The 23,494-nt window shown below is 41.8% G+C and overlaps 2 protein-coding genes across 2 annotated transcripts in view; one reads left to right on the top strand and one right to left on the bottom strand.

Moving 5' to 3' along the window:
• Positions 1-23,494, bottom strand: part of TMEM132D (transmembrane protein 132D) — a 940,028-nt gene that overhangs the window by 907,456 nt on the left and 9,078 nt on the right. The window lies entirely within an intron of this gene.
• Positions 143-11,846, top strand: LOC144456728 (uncharacterized). Its single transcript, XM_078151965.1, has 4 exons — positions 143-275; positions 3,942-4,068; positions 8,614-8,694; positions 11,579-11,846. Exons 1-4 carry the CDS (start codon positions 209-211, stop codon positions 11,613-11,615), a joined length of 312 nt encoding a protein of 103 aa, XP_078008091.1. The 5' UTR covers positions 143-208; the 3' UTR covers positions 11,616-11,846.

Here is a 23,494-nt window from a genome sequence, read left to right as displayed (position 1 = left end):
TAGGCCCTGCCATTCAGAGGCACTTAGCAAGCTATTTGGCCCCCATGCTGGAGTTAACAGTTCCATTGTGACAAAATAAAAACACCATTATAAGTTGCCACAGCCCAGGCTAAATGTTTGTGGGTTTTAAGGAGCTGTCGGGATGAGCTTGGTTAAAATAAAAATCAACGGCCCCAGCAGGCAGGACACAGCAGAGATGCTATAGGACATGCTTTGTATCTTTATGTACAAGGACCAGGCTTCCACAGCAACAGCATCTGCTGCAGTGAAAGCAGGTAAGGAATCAGAGGGTGACTTAGACAAGAAGGTAGGGTCATCCATCAGCTCACTGGAGGGAAAGAGAGGTAGCATCAAAAATTGCCAGGAGTTTAGGCTTGGAAGTGGAAGCAGACTGGTTGACAGACAAATATCGGGGGCACTGTACAAAAGCCACTGACATTTTTAGCTTGGGGAAAAAAGTATGAGCTATGGGGAAACAGCTGCCTCCTGGGACCCTTGAGGCTGGGCCAGGGCTAAAAAAAGGAGTGGTTGTCCTATGAAAAGAATACCAGCGGGAACTGTGAAAGCCTGGGCAGATCTGAGACAGATCAGACAGTCTTAGCTCTTGCTGAATATGGAGTAAGATTCTACACATGCCCACGTCTGGGTCCAAGATGAAATCAGGTCATTGCCAAGAGAAAACAAAGAAGAGAATACTTTGCTTTGTGCAAGGAGTGTCTTCCTTAAGATCTGTGCATAAATGGTGTGAGAGAGGAAAGAGAATAGGGTCTAAGTCCAGTTCTGCCATTTAGAGCCTGTGTGACCTCGGACAAGCGCTTGACTTCTCTGGACATCAATTTCCTCCTCTGTAAAATGGGTGATCTCCAAAGTGCTTTCTAGATTTGGGTCTATGATCTTAGGTCTTCCTCCGCCTACCCAACAACCCCTAGTTTTTCTCTAGAAAGTAAAATCTAACAGCTCCAACTAGGGAAGCCTCGAAGGAAAAAGAAGAATCCCACAAGGCAAACATAAGGAGAGAAAGTGAATAGGGGCTGGGAGGTACTGTAGCAAGCAACCAGATGGTTAGACCAATGTTGACATTCTCCTACATGAAGCCTTTCCTGATTTCTCCAATTATCAGTGATTCTCTTAGCTCAACAACAGCGAAGTCATTGTGTTGATTCTGCATATATTTTGATTTTTTTTTTGGCTAGGCAGTGGGGTTAAGTGACTTGCCCAGGGTCACACAGCTAGTAAGTGTTATGTGTCTGAGGCTGGATTTGAACTCAGGTCCTCCTGAATCCAGGGCCAGTGCTCTATCCACTGCACCACCTAGCTGCCCCATTCTGTATATATTTTGAAAATACTTATCTGTTCACCTGTTGGGTCCCCCCAGGAGAATGGAAGCTTCTTGAGGGCAGGGATTGCCTCACTTTCATCTTTGTATTTCCAGCATCTAGCACAGTACCTGGTACATAGGAAGTGACTGACTGATGATACGTTAGATAGCATCCTAATTTCTAACACACTCTACATGATCAAATCTCCTTTGATCCTCACAACTATGCTATGGGATAGGCCCTATATTAATAATATCCTCTATTTTGCAGATGAGATGGCTTAGCAGATAGGAGTCAGGAAGACCTGATTTCCAATGTAGCCTCAGACACTTACTAGCTGTGTGACCCTCAGCAACTCATTTAACCCTGTTTGCCTCAGTTTCCTCATCTGTAAAATGAGCTGAAGAAGGAAATGTCAAACCACTCCAGTATCTCTACCAAGAAAACCCCAAATGGGGTCATAAAGAATTAGACATGACTGAACAAGAGCTTTGAACAATGCTTGGCACACAGTAGGTGCTTAATAAATGTTTAGTTTCTCAATTGATTGACCAAGGTTGTTTTTTTTTCAACCTGGAGGCTACAAACTTGTTTTGTCTGTTTGCTCTTTACAGATTTTACAGGTAAGGAAACCGAGTGTCAGAGAGGTTAAGGATCACATGGCTAGTAAGCGTCAGAGGCAGGATTCAAATGTAAGTCCTTTGAATCCAAATTCCGATCACCTAGCACCATTCCTAACATATAGGTAGGCACTCAATGAAAAAAAAAAGTGGATGGATTGAATACAATTGAATGTATATAAGCCCTGGAAATGGTTGGATGGATTTTTTTTAAGTACCAGCCAGTAATCCTATGGGCAGCTTATTCCCCAGGTACCTCCTCCCTGAATCACTGTCCTGCTATAATGCTAGGCCTGGGGCATTGCCCCGGTTTGGAGCATCTTACAATGATTTGGCCTCTAGGCGGAGTCCAGAAAATACTCGACTTGTCTGTGTTAGCATTGGGGGAATATGATTCTTTCAAGCCCTGACCTTACAGCATTACACCATCTTTCTTGGGTTTTGTAGGTTTTCTTTCACTTTACATCGGACCAGCCATATTTCTGCCCAATTTATCCAGCATTCCTTGGATTCAAAATGTATGTAGCTTTGTAAGGGATGGCTCTGAGCCTTGGTTTGTGTCAGCACGTCACACATTCACTATGGAAAAGCCATAGTGTGGGCGCCAAGAAAATCTGCCAAGATGATGTAAGCTCAAGGAAATGTTTCCTGAGTCAATGACCATGGCCAATACAAACTCGACAATAAAACCCCAGATGGGCTTTGATAGATGTAGTTTGCTTTTCTCCATTCCTTTCCCCCGCCCCCAGCTTCCCTCTGCATCCCACCATCCCTTTACACAAGGGATCAGTCACACCAATTCCACACCAAAAAGTCAAGAAGTTCTTAGCTACATGATCCCCAAGACAGGATAGGTCAAGCTGACGTTACCAACGAAGGACCCACCACAGTCAACTTTGGGAAGATAAGAAGAGTTAACAACCACAAAGCACAACAAGGCACAAGGGACCATCTCACAAATACACAGACTGACACCAAGCTGTAGGAAGAAAGCTTGCCTCGGGTTTCAAACACAGACAGGAGATAGAGTATCCAGAGTATGTTGAGGGTGGAGGGAGGGTCACAGGCAACCACTCACTTTCCAGACACTTGTCACTGTTTTACTCCCTCAGCAAGGAGTCAGGGGAAATGAGCAGTCAATAGAGTTATAGAATATCACAGCTGGGAGGTGTCTTAGAAAAGAGAATGTCATAGCTAGAAGGGACTTTGGGACACAGAATATCAGAGCTGGGAGGGGCCTTAGCTAACATTATTGGAGGTCTTTAAACTTGTGGAAAGCACTTAGAACAGTGCCCAGCACATGGTAGGTACTTCATAAATTATTATTCCCTTCCCCTCCTTTCAGGTGTAATATATGCGTTCCCCCATGTTGGCATGTAGGTTTCCATGTGGGTTGTCTAAATGTAAATTGAAAGAGGCATCGATAGATATCTCTGGTCCACCCCTCTCTAACAGGGACTTTAATTCCCGTCTTGAGGGCAATAGAAAGGCCATGGCTTCCATTCTTTTCTCTAGTCTCTGAGGAGGGTGTCAGATGAGAACAACCTCTATGCTCCCCCTCTAAACATTATTTTTTGAATTTGAGGACACAACAGTTTCAAAACAAATGTTGGATGCCTTGTTGCTAGCCCTTAGTTTGGAGTCTCGTGTATATACCCAATGGCTTGGCCTCAGCCCTAGTCATACCACAAGGAAGAGTGAATAGAGAATAAACTCATTTACCTAATCAACACATCAAAAAAATTGAAGTCATACATATTAAAATATACCAGAAAAAATACACAAGACTGAATGGGCTCTTCTGATGGGGATGAGATGAAATATCAGCTCAGCCCAAGAAAGCCAATCTCCTGATCTCATCCAAGGGGAAATTCTGTCTCTGATATCTTTAGGGAGATGAGTTGGAAATCAGGATTCTGCTGAGGAATCAGCTTCCCCTACTTGTCTGCAGTTTCCAAAGTCTTTCTCTCTCTCTCTCTCCTCCTTGGACTTGGTCCTGAAGAATGTGTGGAATCGTGTGTGTCTCTCAAAGAGAACGTGTCTCACACCAACTCTGCTCCTCATGCAGGCACTAAGTATGCTATCAGCATTCTCCCCAGGCTTTGGAGTCTCTCTCTGCATACACATCAGTAAGTAAAATGTCCCAGGCTTGGGTGAAATTCCAATTACATAGATAGCCTGCATTCTAAGGTTTCTCTTAGCTCTGATATTCTGCACTAAGTTTCTTCCCAGCTCTAATATTTTGTATTCTAAGTTCTCTTTGAGCTCTGGAATCATATTTTCTAAGGCCACTCTTAGCTATGACATTCTGTGTTAAAAACCCCTCCCAGATGTGATTGTGTATATTATATATCTATATCTATATATTTATGTATCTATATATAGAAATAGAGATATTTGCAAACAGCCAGTAAAAGTGAGTATGGTTACAATGACCTGCTTCTTTCAGCCTAATTTTATGTACCAAATTAAATACAGTAAAAAATTTAAAAGGACTTTTTTTTAGAAGGAGGAATGCAAATCTATCATTTGGTTATTCTGAGTTAAGAGCAATTACCCTTGATGTTAGGAAGATCAGTAAGTCTCTTGAGCTGATTCACATCCTCAAGTGGAGGTTTATGGCAAGAGGGTTTTAGACTATCAAACATTAATTGCTCTATTTATTAATAGTGAGTATCAGATGAATACACCAGAAGCATGGCCCAAGTCAAAATTCTAGGGCCTCAAGCAACATGTTGTGAAGGAGCCCTTCAGTTATGAGCCATGCTAATACTGACAGTAAGCATGACATACTGAGTGGAACATTTAGCAATCAAAACAACTTTGGATAGGAATCCTGCCTCCAACACTTATTAGCTATGAGACCCTCAGCAAGCAACTTGACATCTCAGAGCCTCAGTTTCCTTAGCTGTGAAATGCGGTCAATAATATTCTCTACCTCATAGAGTTTTTGTGAGGACCAAGGAAGATAATACATGCACAGCGCGCTGTAAAATCACAAAGCTCCATGTGAATGGGAGTTCAGTGTTCCCTGAAAAGTACCCTGAGGAAATCTCTACCCTTCTGAGGGTCAGCATATCCCATAAGGCTGCTTTACTTAAGTAGTGGCTATACTTATGGTAGCATTGGTGTTGATATTCAGTTACGCCTGACTCTTCATGATGCCCTTGGGGGTTTTCTTGGCAAAGATACTGGAGTGGTTTGCCATTTCCTTCTCCAGTTCGCTTTACAAATGAGGAAACCAAGGCAAACAGGGTTAAGTGATTTACCCAGGGTCATAGAGCTAGTAAGTAGCTGAGGTCAAATTTGAACTCATGAAGGTGAATCTTCCTGATTCCGAGCCTAGTGCTTTATCCACTGTGGCACCTAGCTGCCCATGGTAGCCATAATATGTTACGTTGTGCTCAGAGCTAGCCATTTCCTATTAATGTGGCCATGGGCAAGTGAAGCCAGCCAGTCAGTCAACAAGCTCGCATTAAGCACTCGGTATGTGCAAGGCAAATAGAGACATGAATCCTTATTCACATGATGCTAGCTATGATACTAACTGTGACATGATGGGTCCATGTTCTCTGAGGATCTCTGAGAAAAGACTGGATGACCATTTGTCAGCTATGCTGGAAAGGGAAGCATCTTGTTACTCCATGGGCTGGACTGGATGAGCGCTGAGATCCCTTCCAACTCAGAAACCCCACAATTTGCCCCAGCTGGATTCCCCCCACAGCCCCGCTTTCTTTTGTTCCAAAGTATGATGCTAACGTGCCAGCCTCTCTAGCTGCACGTGGCCCTGCCGCCCCTTTGGCAGAATAGAGTACCAGGGACGGCATTCAGAGCCTTTTTGAGATGAGCAATGATGATGACAGGTTGACATTTACAGGCAAACCTTGAAGCACTTCAGATAGATCGTCTTGCTTGTTCTTCACAAAAGCGCCCTATGAAGGAGATGCTATTGTTGTCCCCATTTAATTGACAAGAAAACTAAGGCTCAGAAGGCAAGGTGACTTGTCCATGGCCACCTGGCTTAGTGAGTAAGTGACTGAGGCAGGAGGATTCAGACCCAGGTCTTCCTGGCTCCAAGTCCATTGACCCATCCAAAGACAGCGCTCTGCGTTCCAGTAGAACGGTAAGCCACTTGAAGGCAGGGACTTTGTATTTATAGCACCTAGTATAGGGCCTTGCACTCAATGGGTACTTCATAAATGATTGTTTCATGGAACTAACAACTAAAGTCCTTTTGTGTTGTTCAGTCCTCTCAGTCCTGCCTGACTCTTTGTGACCCCACTTGGGTTCTTCTTGGCAGAGACATTGGAGTGGTTTGCCATTTCCTTCTCCAGTTTAGTTTACAGATTAGGAAACTGAGGCAAACAGGGTTAAGTGACTCGCCCAGGGTCACACAGTTAGTAAGTGTCTGAGGCTGGATGTAAACTCAGGTCTTTCTAAGGTCAGATACTCTATTCACTGTGCTACCTAGCTGCCCAAGTCTTTCTGGCTCCAAGTCCATGCCCTATCCAAAGATAGCACTCTGAATTCCAGTAGAATGGAAGCCTCTTGATGGCAAAGGACTTTGCATTTACAGCACCCAATTTACAGTGCCTTGTACCCAGTAAGTGCTTAACAAATGATTGTTACATTTAACTAACAATTGAGATCTTTAAACAGAGACAAACACCAAACCACTTAGTCATTCAAGATGCCAAAACAGATAATAAAACATCAGCCAACGAGAAAATGTCTCCTGTGGTCCAGGCACAGTTGTAGAAACTCAGGACACAGAAAGAATGAAGCAATCTCCTTTCTCAAAGAGCTTATGGGGAGACAATGAATACATATATAATACAGACAAAATAAATTGATTTTGTTGTGTCTGACACCTCCTGGTGACCCTTTTTAGGGTTTTCTTGGCAAAGATATTGGAATGATTTGCCATTTTCTTCTCCAGATCATTTTACAAATGAAGAAACTGAGGCAAACAGGGTTAAGTGACTTAGGTTGTGACTTGCCCAGGATCACATAGCTGGTAAGTGTCTGAGGCCAGATTTGAACTCATGAAAATGAGTCTTCCTGACTTCAGGCCTAGCAGGGAAGTTCAGGAGAGGGCATCAGCAGTTGGAAGGGATCAGGAAAGATTTAAATAAACAACAAAGTGAATTCCATGAGACAAAGGTGAGGAGGGTGCACCTTCCAGGCAAAGGAGACAGCCAGTACAAAGGACAGAGATAGAATGCTATGTGTTTAATTTCACAACCATCTATTAGACAGGTAATACTGACGGGACAACCGTGACAGAGAGATGGCCAGTCTGGATGGATTATAGAGCATGAGGAGGGCAACAATAAACAGACTGGAAAGCTAGGCTGGGGCCAGGTGCTGCCAAACATTCTTTTTCCTCTTAGCAAAGATGCATGGGAATAGCAAGGACAGAATGTCACCTACGTTGTCAGACACTATCATGGTAACAGTTGTTTATGCATATCTAATTTGCTGTGTTATATAGTATTGAGGGGTCAAATCTTTTTAAAAAAATACCTGGCACATGTTTTGTGCAGTTTAGTCATTTCAGTTGTGTCTCACTCTTTGTGACCGCATTTGGAGTTTTCTTGGCAAAGATACTGGAGTGGTTTGCCATTTTCTTCTCCAGCTCATTTTACAGAAGACCGAACTGAGGCAAACAAGGTTAAGTGAATTGCTCAAGGTCATACAGCTAGTAAGAATCTGAGGCCAGATTTGAACTCAGTAAGACAACTCTTCCTGACTCCACGCCTGGGGCTCTAACCACTGTACCACCTAACTGCCTGGCAGGTGCTTAATAAGGGTTTCATTAGAAGAAAAAGTTCAATTCTAGTTATCTCTAAAAAATGCCAGAAAACCAAAGGATCCTATTAATCATTTTTTGCTTTTAAAAAACAATCTTATCACTCAACAACTTTTCAGGGCCAATGATACCTTTTACCCAGTAAAATTGAGCCCATCTCAGCTCTTGGTGGTTCAACAATTGAGATACAAGCAGAATAATGCATGAGTGTTCAGAGTCTTTTTCCTGATGGGGAGCAATCTCCCACAGAAGCAGCTATGAGCTCAGAGGCACACTCTTCCTAATCTGGTTCTTATGACAGGAAGCATGAGTGTGGAAGCCAATTTTGGTCTTATGATCAGGAACTGGCTTATGGAAGATCTTTTCTCTTCTTCAGAAAACACATGGTCATCTATCACAGAACCTTCATCCCACTGCCTTCAGCTGCCAGTGGTATTATTATCCCCAGAAGATTTTCCTCTGCTGGCAGCAAAACTTCCCAAAAGGCTAAAAGAGTCAAGAATGATTCTCACAAAGAATCAACTGCTAAATGTATTACTTAGAACAGGGATTCTTTATTATTTTATTTTTAATTTATGTGATAACACAAGCATTTCCATAACACAGTATAGTAAAAAAAAATGATTGCACATGAAACTGCAAATCTATTAAGTACAACTTGCTTTTCCATTTATATGCATAATAAAGTTGTCATGTAAATTTCTTTTTTCTTTTTTTTTTTTTGGAACAGAAATTCTTAACCCATGGTCCATGAGGTCCCAATGGGTCTGTGGATAGATTTCAGAGAGGCTGTGAACTTAGATGGGAGAAAAAACTTATATTCACTAATATCTAACTTAATTTCGGCATTTCCTTCAATTAGGAATATAAGCAACAAACATGATGCTGAGAAAGGATCCATAGGTTTCACCAGACTGCCAAATGGGTCCATGACACAACAAAAGTAAGGAACTCTGACTTATTACTGATGGAAACAACCTAGCTTTGTGTGTGTAAAATGGTAGGTGTTAAGAGTTGGCCTCCCTACACCATTTTCCAACACTTTTGCACGTATCAAGAATCACTTCAGGCCAAACATTTCATTTAAATTCTAAAAGAGACACAGGGCAGAGAAGAGTCTACTGGACCAAGAATCACAGGACCTGGGTTTGAATCCAAGTTCTTCTACTTACTATCTTGGTGACCTTTCTGGAACTCAGTTTCCTCATCTGTCAAATGAGGGAGTTGTGTACACTGGTATATGTGTGTATCTGTATTAGTAAGAAGCACAGATTCAAACAATTTCAGACTAATAATAACTGGAAAGATAGTCAGTCAATAAACATTTATTAAACACCTATTATGTGCCAGGCACTGTGCTAAGCACCGGGGATACAAAGAATGGCAAAAGACAATACCTTCCCTCAAGAAGCTCACAGTCTAATGGAAAAGACAACAAGTAAACAGATATGTACAAACAAGCTATGTTGAGGAAAAATAGGAAAAAATAACAGAGGAAATGCACTGGAATCAAGAGGGATTGGAAAAGGCTTTCTGTAGGAGATAAGATTTTTTTTGGGACTTGAAGGAAGCCAGGAGACAATGATGAGAAGGGAGATCATTCTGGGTGTAGAGGGGTTAAAGAATGTGACATTTAGAAAGGTGGAGAGACATAATTTCTGGATAATGAGTCATTTTATTAATTTATAAATTTATAATTAAATTATATTTATATTTTTTACAATTTTATAAATTTATAAATAATTTCTAAATGTATTAATAAGGCTAGCATTTTATTAGTAAAAGAGGTCAGTGGTACTTCTGAATGCCAATGACCCTTCATGGTGTGGGCTTACAGTTTATACGCCCTTTGATAAGCGGTTGCTCCTGAGGGTGACGATCAACTCTGATTGGCTACAATGAGAGGCTGGGCCAATTCTAATGAACTTTGATTGTTTAAGTTACTTCCAAGTTACCCAGTCTTGAGCAATCTCTTCAAAGAATTGATTCCCCCCCCCCCCCAAACCTGTGTAGAGTACAATGGGCTTCCTCACTTTAAATTCCTTGAAAGTTGGGTGGGGTCTGTCCAAAATTGAGAAGAAAGTTAATTCAGCCTTCTGAGACTGAGTTTTGAAATGAAGACTTTAGAAAAAGGGGGGAATTCCAGGTCTCCCAAATCAGTGGTTATTAATAATCATTTCCCTCAGGAAGGGAGCCAGAAAAAAAAGACCCAGGACCAAGAGATGGAGTGTCATTTTTTTCCTATAGTAAGGAGGCACAGTAGATTGAGAGCCAATCTCAGAATCAACAAGATTTGAGGCGGAGTCTTGCCTCTGACATAAAATGACTATGTGACCCTAAGCAAGTCTCTTAACCAACTGCTGCCTCGGGCAACTCTCTAAGATTACAAATGGCAGAATTAGTGGCTATTTGTCTTTGTACAGGGACTTTCCTTATTGGGTATTCTCTGCATCAAGAAAATCATAGGTGTGTCCCAATAATAAGTGACATTTACACAGTGCTTTACAGTCATAATCATTATCAGTTTAAAATCAGTACCTCATTAAAGCCTCATAAAATGCCAGTGAGGTCAATACTACAGTTATTCTCAATCCCATTTTACAGATGAGCAAACTGAGATTCAGGAGGGTTGAAGCCCTGTACAAGGTCACACCTTCCTACAAGATAGATACCTTGATATTATTATCCCTGCCTTTACAGATGAGGAAACTGAGACATGGAGAATGTAAATGACTAGTACCTTCCTCCTACTGATTATCTCCAATTTATCCTTGTTTATATCTTATTTGTACAGAGTTGTCTATATGTGGTCTCCCTCATTAGACTGTGAGCTTCTAGAGGCAGGGACTGTCCTTTGCCTTTCTCTGAATCCCCAGAGCTTTTCACAGTGCCCAGTATGCAGTAGGCAAAGAACAAATATCAGTTGACTGACTGGCTGACTTACCCTTGTTTACACAGCTACCAAGGTCAGTGACAAGCTTTGAACCTAAGTCTTCCCGCCTCAAATCCAGCCATACATCATGTCCCATTGCCTCTTGACGAGCCCCTCTTTAAAAACTGAAAAGAACCCTTGAGATCAACTAGACTGATCCCTCCCCTCCCCTCTCAGAAACTGAGGCCTTGACATCCATCAGGAAAATGAAACAATTTAGTTCTCTGGGGTGAATAGGATGTCTTTTGTAGTGAGATAGTAACAATAATTCATATTTATATAGCACTTTGGGGTTTGCAAATCACTTTAAATAAATTATTTCTCTTGACCATAGATTCTCAGATTTAGGGATAGAAGTCACCTTAAAGGCCTAGTCCAGCCCCTTCAGGTTACAGTTGAGGAAACTGAGGCCCAAAGACATGTCTCGTCCAGTCACACAGGCAGTGACAGAGGCATAATTTGAACCAGCTCTCTGACATCTTCTGTGAAGTAAATACTATCAGCACCATTTTACAGATAAAGAAACAGAAGTTCAGAGAAATTAAACAACTTATTTTCCCCATATGTAAAATGAGGAGATGGCAGTCAAGGTCCCTTCCAGCCTTAGAACTATGATCCCATGGTCATAGAGAGGTGGCATAGTAGATAGAACATTAGACCTGGAGGAAAGAAGGACCGAATTCAAATCTGGCCCCAGATACTTATTAGCTATGTGACCATGAGCAAGTCACTTCACTTGTCTGCCTCAGTTTCCTCATCTGTAAAATGGGGATAATAATAGCACCTACTTCCCAGAGTTAAGAGAAGCAAATAAGGCAATATTTGTAAAGCACTTAGTATGTGCCTGGCACATACTAAGAGGCTTCCGCCTCTTCTTTTCTTCCTTCCATCCTAGGAACTTGTCCAGCTTCATGAAGATACTAAATGTCTGAGACAAGACAAGCTCTAAACCGCAGTCTCTGTGATTCCAAATCTAGCTGTCAAATGCCACAAAGATACTCAGGTCTTTCCTTCGTCTCGCTTGCCAATTGATTTCAGACGAGCTCTCTTCTGTTATCCCACATACCACTCCTTGGCTACCATCACTCCCTGAAAAATACACTGATGTAAAGTGCCACCTGGCCTCACAGGATCTACTGTTTGCTTTTATTAAATGGATCAGATGGGCAAGATGGTTATTTTCCTTTAAATCAAATCATCAAACATATGCACAATAAGCTATTTTATTCCCCAATTTCTTTTCTGTCTGCTTTTCTAGGATCTAATAGAAGACGGCCTCCGAGCAGATGCATTATTCTGACTGTGATTAACAGAATGGAAAGTGCGACTACACGCCAAGAGGGAAAAAGCCTGTTTTGATTGTCATTATCACACCATTACTCTGATTTAGTACTCCTCAAATAATAGAAGAAATGAAGACAATTAAAAGAGAGTGGAATGCCATTATTGGAAAAACAAACAATAGGGATTTAGACTGATTTGTCAAAACCAGCAGGAAGTTTCCGGGGGAGAGTCTTAAGTCCTCACTGTCTATGAAACAATTCTGACTGCCAGGAACTGAACCCTGTTGGCTACACTCACCCTCCCCATGCAGCAGGTTCAGTCTCCTCTAATAGAGTGGGCAGTAAGCATGCAAAGAGACAACATATATTCAGTCTGCCAGATTCCAAAGCGAGATTGTCCTTCATTCACAAAAGGATAAGGAGGCCAACTTTAGACTCACTTTTTTATAGAAATACTATAAGCTTTGAGAGAGTGAGAGCAAGAGAGAGAGAGAGAAAGAGAGAAAGAGAGAGAGAGAGAGAGAGAGAGAGAGAGAGAGAGAGAGATCTAGAGAGAGAGAGAGAGAGATCTAGAGAGAGAGAGAGAAAAAAAAACCCATCCCAGAGGTCTGGCCCAGAGGTCTGCGGTAGTTTTTTTGGGGGAGGGGGAGTATCTGGACATAGGATGTCACTGAGGTAGGAATCTTCTAGGTAAAGCAACCATATCATTTCCAACTGGCATTGAGGATATGAACAGTCAAGGTCCCTTCTAGCCCTAGAACTGTGATCCTATGATTATAGCTAGGTGGCATAGTAGATAGAACATTAGACCTGGAGGCAAGAAGACCTGGTCTCAGATACTTATTAGCTATGCGACCCTGAACAAGTTACTTCACTTCTGTCTGCCTCAGTTTCCTTGACTGTAAAATGGGAATGATAATACCATCTATAGCTCTACCATTTAGAGTTTAAGAGGATTGCCTGGGAGTACTCAAATGTTAAGTGATGCTGCCAGCTACTAACTGGATAAGAATCTGATCATCCTGCTGGAGGCAGCAAGGTGGCTCAGTGGATAGAGCACTGAACTTGGAACCAGGAAGATTCATCTTCATGAGTTCAAATCCAACCTCAGACACTTACTAGCTGTGTGACCCTGGGCAAGTCACTTAACCCTTTTTGCCTCATTTTCCTCATCTGTAAAATGAGCTGGAGAAGGAAATCCAGTATCTTCGCCATGAAAAGTCCAAATGGGGTCACAGAGAGTAGGACATGATTGAAATGACTCAACAACCACCATATCTATAGCATTCTTTTTAGTTCTGGGCACCACATTTTAGGAAAGTCCTTGATAAGCTGGAGAACTTTCAGAGGAGGCCAATCAGAATGATGAAAGGCCCATGTCATAAGGCAATCATTTAAAGTAATTAGAAATGTTTATCCTGGAAAAGGGGCAGCTAGGTGATGGACAGAGCACTAGGTGGTGGATACAGCACTGGGCCTAGAGTCAGGAAGATCCAAGTTCAAATCCAGTCATCTCTGCCAAGAAAATTCCATGGGCAAACACATGAGGTCATGAAGAGTCAGACACAACTGAACAACAGAGAGAGATGGTAGCTAATTTCAAGCATTTGACGAACTGTCACATGGATGAGGAATTACAGTTCATTCAACAAGAATTTATTACATGCATATAACAGTCCCTACCCTCAGGTAGCTGACATTCTATTGAAACAGTCTATTCATAGACAAGTAAATATATATTTATATGTGTTTATATTATATATGCATTTGCTTGTATAGATATGAATACATATTTATATATCATACATGTATGTAAATATTTAGTAAAAATAAAGTAATATTTTGGAGAGGATGACTAAAAATCAGGAAAAGTCACATGCTTGAACTTAATCTTGATGAAAGTTAAGGAATTCTGTTCTATTTGGCCCAGATGACCAACCTTTGAGCAATAGGTGAAAGCTACAGAGATGCCAATTTAGGTATAATTCAAAGGGGAAAAAAAACTACCTAACAATCAGAGCTGTCTCATTTTAGAGGGGGCTTCCTCAGGAGGAGGTGGCTTTCTCCTCACTAGAGATCTTTCAAAAGAGTTTGGTTGACAACTTCTTAGGTAGGTTAGAGTAGAGATTCTCTCTTTCAAATATTGTTTGGACTAGAGATTCTATAATTCGGTGAATCTAAGCCCTAGAGACACAGTGAGGATAGAGTGAACTCCAAAGTAGAAGATTCTAACCTTTGCCCAATGCCTGGCCCTTTTGTGCATCCAAGTCACGTACTAGAGATGGACGGTTCCAGCTGTTCTGCAGCAGGATTTTAGAGGCATTTCCTAGCAGTGGATGAATTCATCCCGATTTGCTCTACAGAGCCCATCCTTAAATCTGGAGGACAGATAAGGTCACAGAGAATGGATCATCTGCCTGCTTCCCACAATCAGACTGACTGTCAATAGTCTTGGAGCAGCCTGGCAAGGTACCACTCTCTAAAAGCCATCAGCTAAGGCTACCTATTACACAAACCCACCAACCTCAAAGACCACGCCTCACTCCAGCCTTCCCATGGAACCGTGATTGGGATTCAGGCAACCTATTTCTGAGAGCTGACCTGTGGTTATAGCCAGAAGGCTGCTATTTTATTAGCTGCATGTCTGCAGAGAGGCAGCATAAACTCATGCATAGAGAGCTGGCCTCAGAATCAGGGAGATCTGGGTCTTCTAACACATACTGGCTCTGTGACTGACCCCAGGCAGGTCATTGTGCCCTCCTAGTGCCCCCCTGAACAACCTTAATTCCCTAAAATACATATGGTCTTTCAAGCCCTGCTCCTCATACATACAAGCTATGTGACCTTGGCAAGGCATTTAAATCCTCAATGCACCAGACTGCTCCCTAATACTATAAGCACTGTGCTATCATGAGAGGATACAAATTGCCTGCCCTCAAAGACCTTATATTCTATTGAGGAAAAGAATCTGTAAACAGATGTATATAGTCATAGCTACATAAACATGTTTATTTTATTAATATTTACATTCATATAAATTTCATTTGTATTTATTTTATTTGTATTTGTATAATATATTCATGGCTACAATATTTCTTGATAATATACTCTATTATTACATTTATAACTATATGTATGCATACATATAACTATGCATATATGCTATACTAAATTACATATAGTATAATATAAAGAGCTTATGTTCTATATATGAATACATGCATACATAATTAAGAATATGTTAATAATAAATAAATTATATGTGTATGGTTATATATAGTATACTTATCTGTTTATATAGTATATTTATTATATTAATATATGGGAGATATATATTTATAGATATATATACACACATATACTATTCCAGGGCTTCTTATCTTTTTCCACTTTCCACCCCTTTTCTTTTTTTGGCAGTCTTCTTTGGTGGTGCATGGCCTGAGGGCCTGCGAAGTAGAAAGTGCAAGTGTGCATGCTTTGTGTTCAGAACCCAGGCTGCAGTGAAATTGTATGATGCAACACGGGCAAGCATTGCCAGAAACACCTTGGATTCATTATGGGTTTGATCTTCAATTAATTTTTGGTCACCTGAGTATTCAGAAACCTTTCACTGTTGCCAAATTTTTCACAACCTCACATGGGGTCGCAACCCACAGTTTAAGAAGGACTATACTATACTATACATACATAGTATAAAATATACGTAGTATATTTTATACATAGCACAAAATAGAGTAGGAGCTTAATTCTATATATCAGTATATGTACATATCATTAATAATATATATTTTTATATAAAACATTTATTAAGCTAACTAAACATAACTAAAATATATCACACACACACACACACACACACACATATATATATATATAAAACTAATAACAATAAATATTTGATAGTATATATCTGTGTATATGTAAATATCTGGAAAGAATGTAAGTTGCCAAATCCTGCCACTAAGATACATTAGATAGATGAGCCTGGACAAATCACCTAACTTTTCAAGCAATAGTTTATAACTACAAAGGGAGGAGAAATCATTGGTCTGCATTAGCAGAAGGAGTTTGCTCATCTAGAGCTCCCCCCAACAGATGAAATCACAAACCAAAAAATCAAACAAACAAACAAATGTATTTATTATTTTGCAGTCGCAGCATGCAAATACTGGCAGGTCCTACCCAAATGGATGGGCTATGCATGTATGGGCCTAGAGGCAAAAAGCACTTGTCAGGCCAGAACCAGCCCGGTTCAAGATGCTCGCAGAGATTCATCACCAGATTGGCTTCGAAAAGGTCGTATTTTTTAATCACAGCAATGCACTCAGACCACGGTGCCAAAGTGTGGATTAAGGTAGCACCATATGGAAAGAGCCCTGGTCTTAGAGCCAAGAGGCATCGGGTTCCAATACCAGCCCTAACACTTTATAGCTGTGTAACCCCGGGAAAGTCACTGCTGCCAGCCTCATCTGTAAAATAAGGATAATAGTAACACCTCCCTACCTCCCAGGGTGGTTGTGAGGATCAAATGAGATATAGTTTTTGATGTTTGTTTTTTTTTTTTAAGCACTTAGCACAGTGCCTGGCACATAAGTAAGTGTTACAGAATATTCTCTTCACTACTATGTGCCAACCAATGTATTAGGTGCTGGGATTGTTTTCTTCAGCCATTTCAGTCGTATCCAACTCTTTGTGACCCCATTTGGAGTTTTCTTGGTAAAGATACTAGAGTGGTTAGCCATTTCCTTCTCCAGCTCATTTTACAGAGGAGGAAACTGAGGCAAACAAGATTGAGTGACTTGCCCAGGGTCACACAGCTAGTAAGTGTCTAAGTCTACATTTGAACTCAGGTCTTCCTGACTCCAGGCCTGGCACTCTATTCACTGCACCACCTAGCTGCCCTTGAAATTGAGATTACAAAGATATAAATGCAATACATCTTGACCTAGAGGAGCTTACATCCTATGGACTTCTACGGCACATGTAGACAATAAGCCAACTAATACTCATCACAGCCTTGGTGTGCTAGGCACTGTACCACATGCTAGGGCTACACGTACAAAGAATGAGACAAGTCCTGTACATGAGGCTCTAACATTTTTATCAAGGAAAACAACATACATATATAAGCACCTGCAGAACAAATACTAACTAGATACCCAGTATTTTGGAAGGCAGAATGGAAACTGGATCAGAAAAGACTCCATGTCCTGCGTAGGGGACAGAGGGAAGACCAGTCTAGCTAAACTACAGAGGGGAGTTTCATGTAACGACTTTGTATGATGAGGTGGAAAGATAGGTCAGGGCCAATCAATCAATATTTATTACGATATTTATTATGTGCTAAGTGCTAGGGATACACAAAGAAGTAAAAGAGAGTCTCTGCCCTCAAGGAGTTGACAATCTAATGGGGAGAAAACATGCAAACAAATATGTACACGCAAGCTACATATAGGATAAATAGGAAACAATTAAGAGGGGGAAGGCACGGGAACTAAGAGGGGTTGGGGAAGCCTCCTATAGAACGTAGGATTTTAGTTGGGATTTAAAGAAAGTCAGAGAGGTCAATAGGCAGAGTCAAGGAAGAAAAGAGCTCCAGGTATGGTGGGGCAAAAGCAAAATGAAAAAGTTTCTATTTTTTTTTTCCCTACAGGCAATACGGAACCATTGGAGTGACTATATTTTGTCAGGATAATTATAGGTCTAGACTGGACCTATAATTTCACTTGTAGAGAGATCTCTTAGTTGAAGAAATTCTCTCTACCAATGCAGATCAGCAAATTATAGTCTTCGAGATATCTATAGCACAGAAAGCAGTCAGTCAAAAAGCATTTATTAAGCACCTACTATGTGTTAGGCACTGTGCTAAGGACTGGGGCTGCAAAGAAAATTTTTAAAAATTCCTGGGCCCCAAGGAGCTCAGTCTAATGGGAGAGATAACATGCAAACAGCTATAAACAAATTGTAGGCAGAATAAATCAAAGATAATCAACAGAGGGAAGGCACTAGCATTCAGGAAGATCGGGAAAGTGACTTGCCCAGGATCGACCAGCCAGTAGGTATCAGAGCAGGACTTAGAGCCAGGTCTTCTTACGTTGGAAAGCCAGCTCTCTAACCATTATGCACACTGCCTCAGAATAATCATATACAAAATAATTACAAGGCAATTTCTTGGGAGAGAAGCTAACAGTTGAGGGAAACAGAAAGAGCTTCCCTTCTAAGGCAGCATTTGAACTGAAAAGCCAGGGATTCAACAAGGCAGAAGTAAAGAAGGAGTTCATTCCAGGCATGAGGGCAAAGGCATGGAGGTGGTAAATGAAATTTAGGATCAAATGAAATGATGTGTATAAAGCACCCTGCAAACCCTTGTGAGGAATAGCAACATCATCACAGTGGTAAGGGTGGAATCTATATGACTAGAAGGAGCTCTCACCCCAACAAACTCACAGACCCTGTGAAATACCAAAGCAGCTTTTAAGGTCACATTTATCAAAGCCACCAACAAAACAACCCACTAACTTATGCATACTCCATAACGAAAGTAAATCAAGCAAAACACTTATTATGCTGGGCTCAAGACGCTTTACTTGTTTGGATAATGCCGAGAGCATCTGTAAGTCATTTGTCACGTTACTCTAACATGCCGAAATCGCTGTTCTACCAGCTTTGTGGACACCACTCCTTCTAAGAACATGCATCTACCTCCGAAGACTCCTTTCATCTCCTCCCAAGAATCTCTGGTGCCTTTCACTCTATGCTTACAATTCAAATTTGTATATTCAGATGATAGCACACAGTGTAAATATTTATTCACAAGCAGAATTTCCATGGTTTCTGGTTTTTTACATATAATTAAGAAGTCTGAAACCCAGAGTTCTAACTAGGTTGGCAGGGAAGTGGGAGAGTAGGGAGGAATGGGGTTTTGGTCCAGGGAAGGAGTTATGAAGGGCCATTTTTGGGTCTTGTAATCCTCCAAGGAAAAAGAAAAGGATGGAGGGAGCTCAGTGGTGGGGATGGGTGGGGATGAGATCGGACCTATGGCTGGACAGAGATGCAGCAGGATGTGGTGAGGTAGGCTCCCACTGGGAGGAAGAGCTCTACTCTCTGAGAGCCTCTCTGCTGGGGGCTTGGCTAAGGTTCAAAAGCAGACAAGGTAAGAAGGTAGGATTGCCCACATTCTCGATGCCAATGCTCTATCCAGTGTTCTGGGGATGGAGAGATGGGACTCTATTCTTCCTTTGGCAGACTTTGTTACAATGATCTGGATACTTCTCACAGAAGTTAGGATAGGGAGAGGGGGGAGAGTGGGCAAGAGGATGGGAATAATGGCTAGCCTTTAACCCTTAAACCTTTTTTTTAAACCTTTAAACCTCCCTGAGCCCTCTGCCTGAACATAGGGGAGAGAGGGAAGAGGAACTATGAAATTGTATTTGTTTCCAGAAGAGTGCTCCAATGGGGACCTCAGCCCTCCAAATCCACCTGCCAGTTCAGATGCCCTTGGCTGGACCAAGACCTCCCCATTAATAGGAGGTGTTGATAGGATGGGGGGAGGAGGAACCCTAGACGCCACCTAGTGTAGTTACAGCTGAAGAGGCTTACTGAATCAGTGTCCTTCCTCAATGTGTCCAGCATTGGCAAGAGGCGAAAAAATGGATTGCCTTTCCTGATCTTCTCCCCTCTTCCAACTGTCAGTGCTTTCTCCCTCCTCAAATTATGTCAAGTTAATAAACAGCCCAACAAAGCTCTCCTTTTGCTCCCTATTGCTTCCTACCATATACACACAGTAGGAGAGAGACTGTGGATTGGCTCAGCCAGGGTCTACCAAGCATGTAAGTTCCCCCTCTCTCTTCCTGAGGCCAAGTCTTCCTCATCCATCATACCTGAGATAGTGCAATGGCACACTGAATAGAGCACTGGACTTAGAGTCAGAAATCTCTCCCCAAACACTTACCAGCTTTGTGATCCTGGGCAAGTCACTGTACCTATTCATGACCTCAATTTCCTCATCTGTAGGGGGTTGAATTTTAAGGTCCTTTCCAGCTTAAAGGTTGTGATTCTTTGATCTTGAAAGGGGAGAGGGTGGTGTCCAGGACTGAGCCTACTATCTCTGAAGACAGAGATAATTCTGATGTAGGAGAGAAGTGAATGGGTGAGGAAGGGTATTAGAACTTCTCCCCACCCCCCCTCATGCTCATAATGGAGAGCCACACGTGACATAATTAGCACCTAGCTAGCAACAATAATTATTAAAAATGAGAATTTATTGGCCTATATTCTATTTTCTCTCTTTCACACTGAAAAGGCCATCTATATCCCTTTGCTTGCCTTCTGCTCACTTACTTATCTGGCCTCTGACCCCAACACTCAACAGAAGCTGTTCTCTCTGAAGTTACCAAAGACTGCTTAACTGCTAAACCCAGTGCCTTTTTTTCAAAGTCTTCATCCTTCTTGGCCTCTCTGCAGTTTTCAATGATATTAAAATGTCTTACTCAATAACCCCTTCTAAAGCCTTCATTTGGAAGACTCCTCCCCTTCCTTGGCTTTTGTGACACTCTCTCTCCTGGTTCTCCTCCTACCTGTCTGGCTCTGCCCCCCTCTCCTTTGCAGAATCATCTCATCCCACTTCCTAGTCTTGGAAGTCCCCCAAGATTCTGCCCTGTGCCCTCTCCTGTCTCTATCCTCTCTCTCTCTCAGTGATCTCATCTGCTTCTTCAGGTTCAGTTATATTTTCTTAGCAGATGACGCCAAGATCTACAGTACACAGCCATTGCTACACTCTTTCATGAGCTCCAATCACTAACTGTCAGTTGAATATCTATAACTAAATGTCTCATGAGCATCTCAAACTCAACATTCCCCAATCATAACCCAATATCTCCCTCCCCTCCTCCCAACCCAAAATAATGGGGGAAAAAAAGAAACAGTTACTCTCTTCTCCAAACTTCTGTATTTCCAATGAAGACACCACAACTAACCTTCCAGTAACACAAAGCACAATTTTGGCATCATCCTTAACCGTTCCCATTCCCTCATCCAATCAATCACCAATTTGTTTCTATCTTACCTTTGTAGCAGCTCTCACATTGGTCCTCCTCTTCTCCATTCATTCCTATACCACCCTAGCTGGGACCCTCACCACCTGAACTATTTTGATAGGCTCTGAATCAATGGCCCAGCTTTCAGGCTCTCCCCTCACCAGTCTGTCCCCTGCACAGCTAACAAATCATCTTCCAAAGGCAAAGGTCTGACCGTGTCATTCCCTTTCTCAAAAACCTTCCATGATTCTCTCTTGCCTCCAGGATAAGATACAAACCCATGGGCTTGGCATTTAAAGCCTCGATCTGGATCTCCATACCTTCCAGGAATATCTTGTCAATTTTCAGATTGACCTGCTAGCTCCTTGGATTAAGCATTAGACCCTAACCCTATATGAGCTGTCACAAGAGCTTCTCCCCACTCCTACAATGTACCTTGCTTCTTATCTTCCCTCTCCCTTAGGCCCCTGCCGTATTCCAAACTTTATTTGATGCAAAGCTCAGGTGATTCCTGATCTAGGAAGCCTTTCCTGCCCTCTCCTTTATCTCAGATATAAGGGCTTTCTCCCTTCTCAAACTACCTTGTTTTGACTTATGTCTATATTTTGTACTCCACTCCCAATAGAATGTAAGATATTGGAGGTAAAGAACTGTTTGTGTCTATGTGAGTGTTGGGGGCAGGGTACTGTGTGTCTTTGTTTGTCCCAGGGCCTTGAACATAGTAAGTGCTTAATAAATGTATTGAATTTGTTGACATCGCATTCATAAGTGCTTAATAATAATAACTAGCCATTATATAACAAAGCTTTTTTAAAATATTATCTCATCTGATCCTCACAACAACCCTAGGAGGTAGGTGCTATTATTATCTCCATTTTACAGATGAGGAAACTGAGGCCAGCAGAGGTGAAGTGACTTGTCCAGTAAGTGTCTGAGGCCAGATTTGAACTCAAGGAGATGAGTCTTTCTGATTCCAAGTTCACTGTTCTATCCACTTTGCCATCTAGCTCCCTTCACCTCACACAATAGTAAGCACTTAATCTATCATCATGGAACTCATTAACCCTTTGCTTCGCAAAAGTTAAATTCAAAAGTTTCTCCTTTTTCCCATTTTAGAAAAATGCATTCAAGAAATGGCCATACAAAGACACATATTCCAATATTGTCAGATGTTTCCTTCTACCTTCAGGAGGTTAGGGGATTGAGTCACTGGAAAGGGTTTGATTTGGTTCTTTTTCCATGGCCAAGGCTGTGAGAGAGCAACCCTCCAAAGTAAGACAAGATACTCTCATGCAGAGATGTTTTACTTCCAAATTAGGAAAAGGTGCTCAGATAAATGAGAAGGAAGTTGTGAACTCAGCACCTGGGAAATTGAGGACTCTCTCTAGATGCAGAATTATAGAATCACAACACTGGAAAAGATAAAAGTGGCCATTTAATACAATTTTTGTTTGTATTCCCTCTACAAAATACCTGGTAAGGGGATGGGCATCTAGCTATTGTTTAAAGACCACCAGTAAAGAGAAACTATCACTACTCCCTCTCCCCTCCCATTCAAACCTCTAGTTTCATTTTTAAATAGCTCCAACAAATTGTTGTTGTTGTTTTTCCTGGTATTGAGCCTAGATTTGCCCTTTTGCAATTTCTACTCTTTGCTCCAGGCTTTTCCCTTTAGAACAAAGTGGCAAAAGTTATTTCCCACAAAACAGCCCTTCAAATACCTGAAAAACCTAGCATTCTCCCCACCCTACCCCGCTCATTCCCCTACCCCGCTCATTCCCCTCCACCACCATCTAGTATTTTCTCTAGGCTAAGTATCCCCAGTTCCTTCATTCAGTCTTCCTCCTACCATACTGAGGCCCTTCACCATGCTGCCTACCCTCTCTCCACAGTCTCCAGCTTTGAAATGTCCTTCCTAACACATGGCATCCCAAATGCAATACCGATTAGGACCGAGCACAACAGGAGTGACAATACCTCCTCTCCACTCACACAGTCATGACCTGAGTTCAAGCCCTCAATACCTCTCTTCTGGATTACTGCCAATAGCCTTCTAATTAACTTGTCTCTTTGCCCAAGTCAATCTTCCCTCCAGTCCATCCTCCTCTCAGCTGCCAAAGGGATTGTCTGAGGCATAGGTCTTATCATGCCACTCCCTGCCTCCCTCAATTAAATCCAGTGGTTCTCTATTCCCTCCGGGATAAAATAATGCCTCCTTTATTTAAAGACTTTCTCAATCTGGCCCCTTCCTGCCTTTCCAGTCTTCTTATACTTCACTCCCATCCATGTACTATGTATCACCTAGCTACACCAGCCTCCTTGCTGTTTCTCACATGTGACACTCCATCTCCATGCTTTTGCCTTGGCTAGATCCAAGCCTAGAATACTTTGCTTCCTCATCTCTGCCTCTTGACTTCCCTGGCTTACTTTAAGACTCACTTCAAATCCCACTTTCTGCAGAAGACCTTTCCCCATTGCCATTACCTCCCTCCT

Source organism: Phascolarctos cinereus, unplaced genomic scaffold, assembly GCF_003287225.1.
Source record: "Phascolarctos cinereus isolate Bilbo 61053 unplaced genomic scaffold, phaCin_HiC Scaffold_4;HRSCAF=312, whole genome shotgun sequence".
Taxonomy (NCBI): Eukaryota; Metazoa; Chordata; class Mammalia; order Diprotodontia; family Phascolarctidae; genus Phascolarctos; species Phascolarctos cinereus.
Note: the sequence above shows the minus strand (reverse complement) of the source record. Positions and strands in the feature narration are given on the sequence as shown.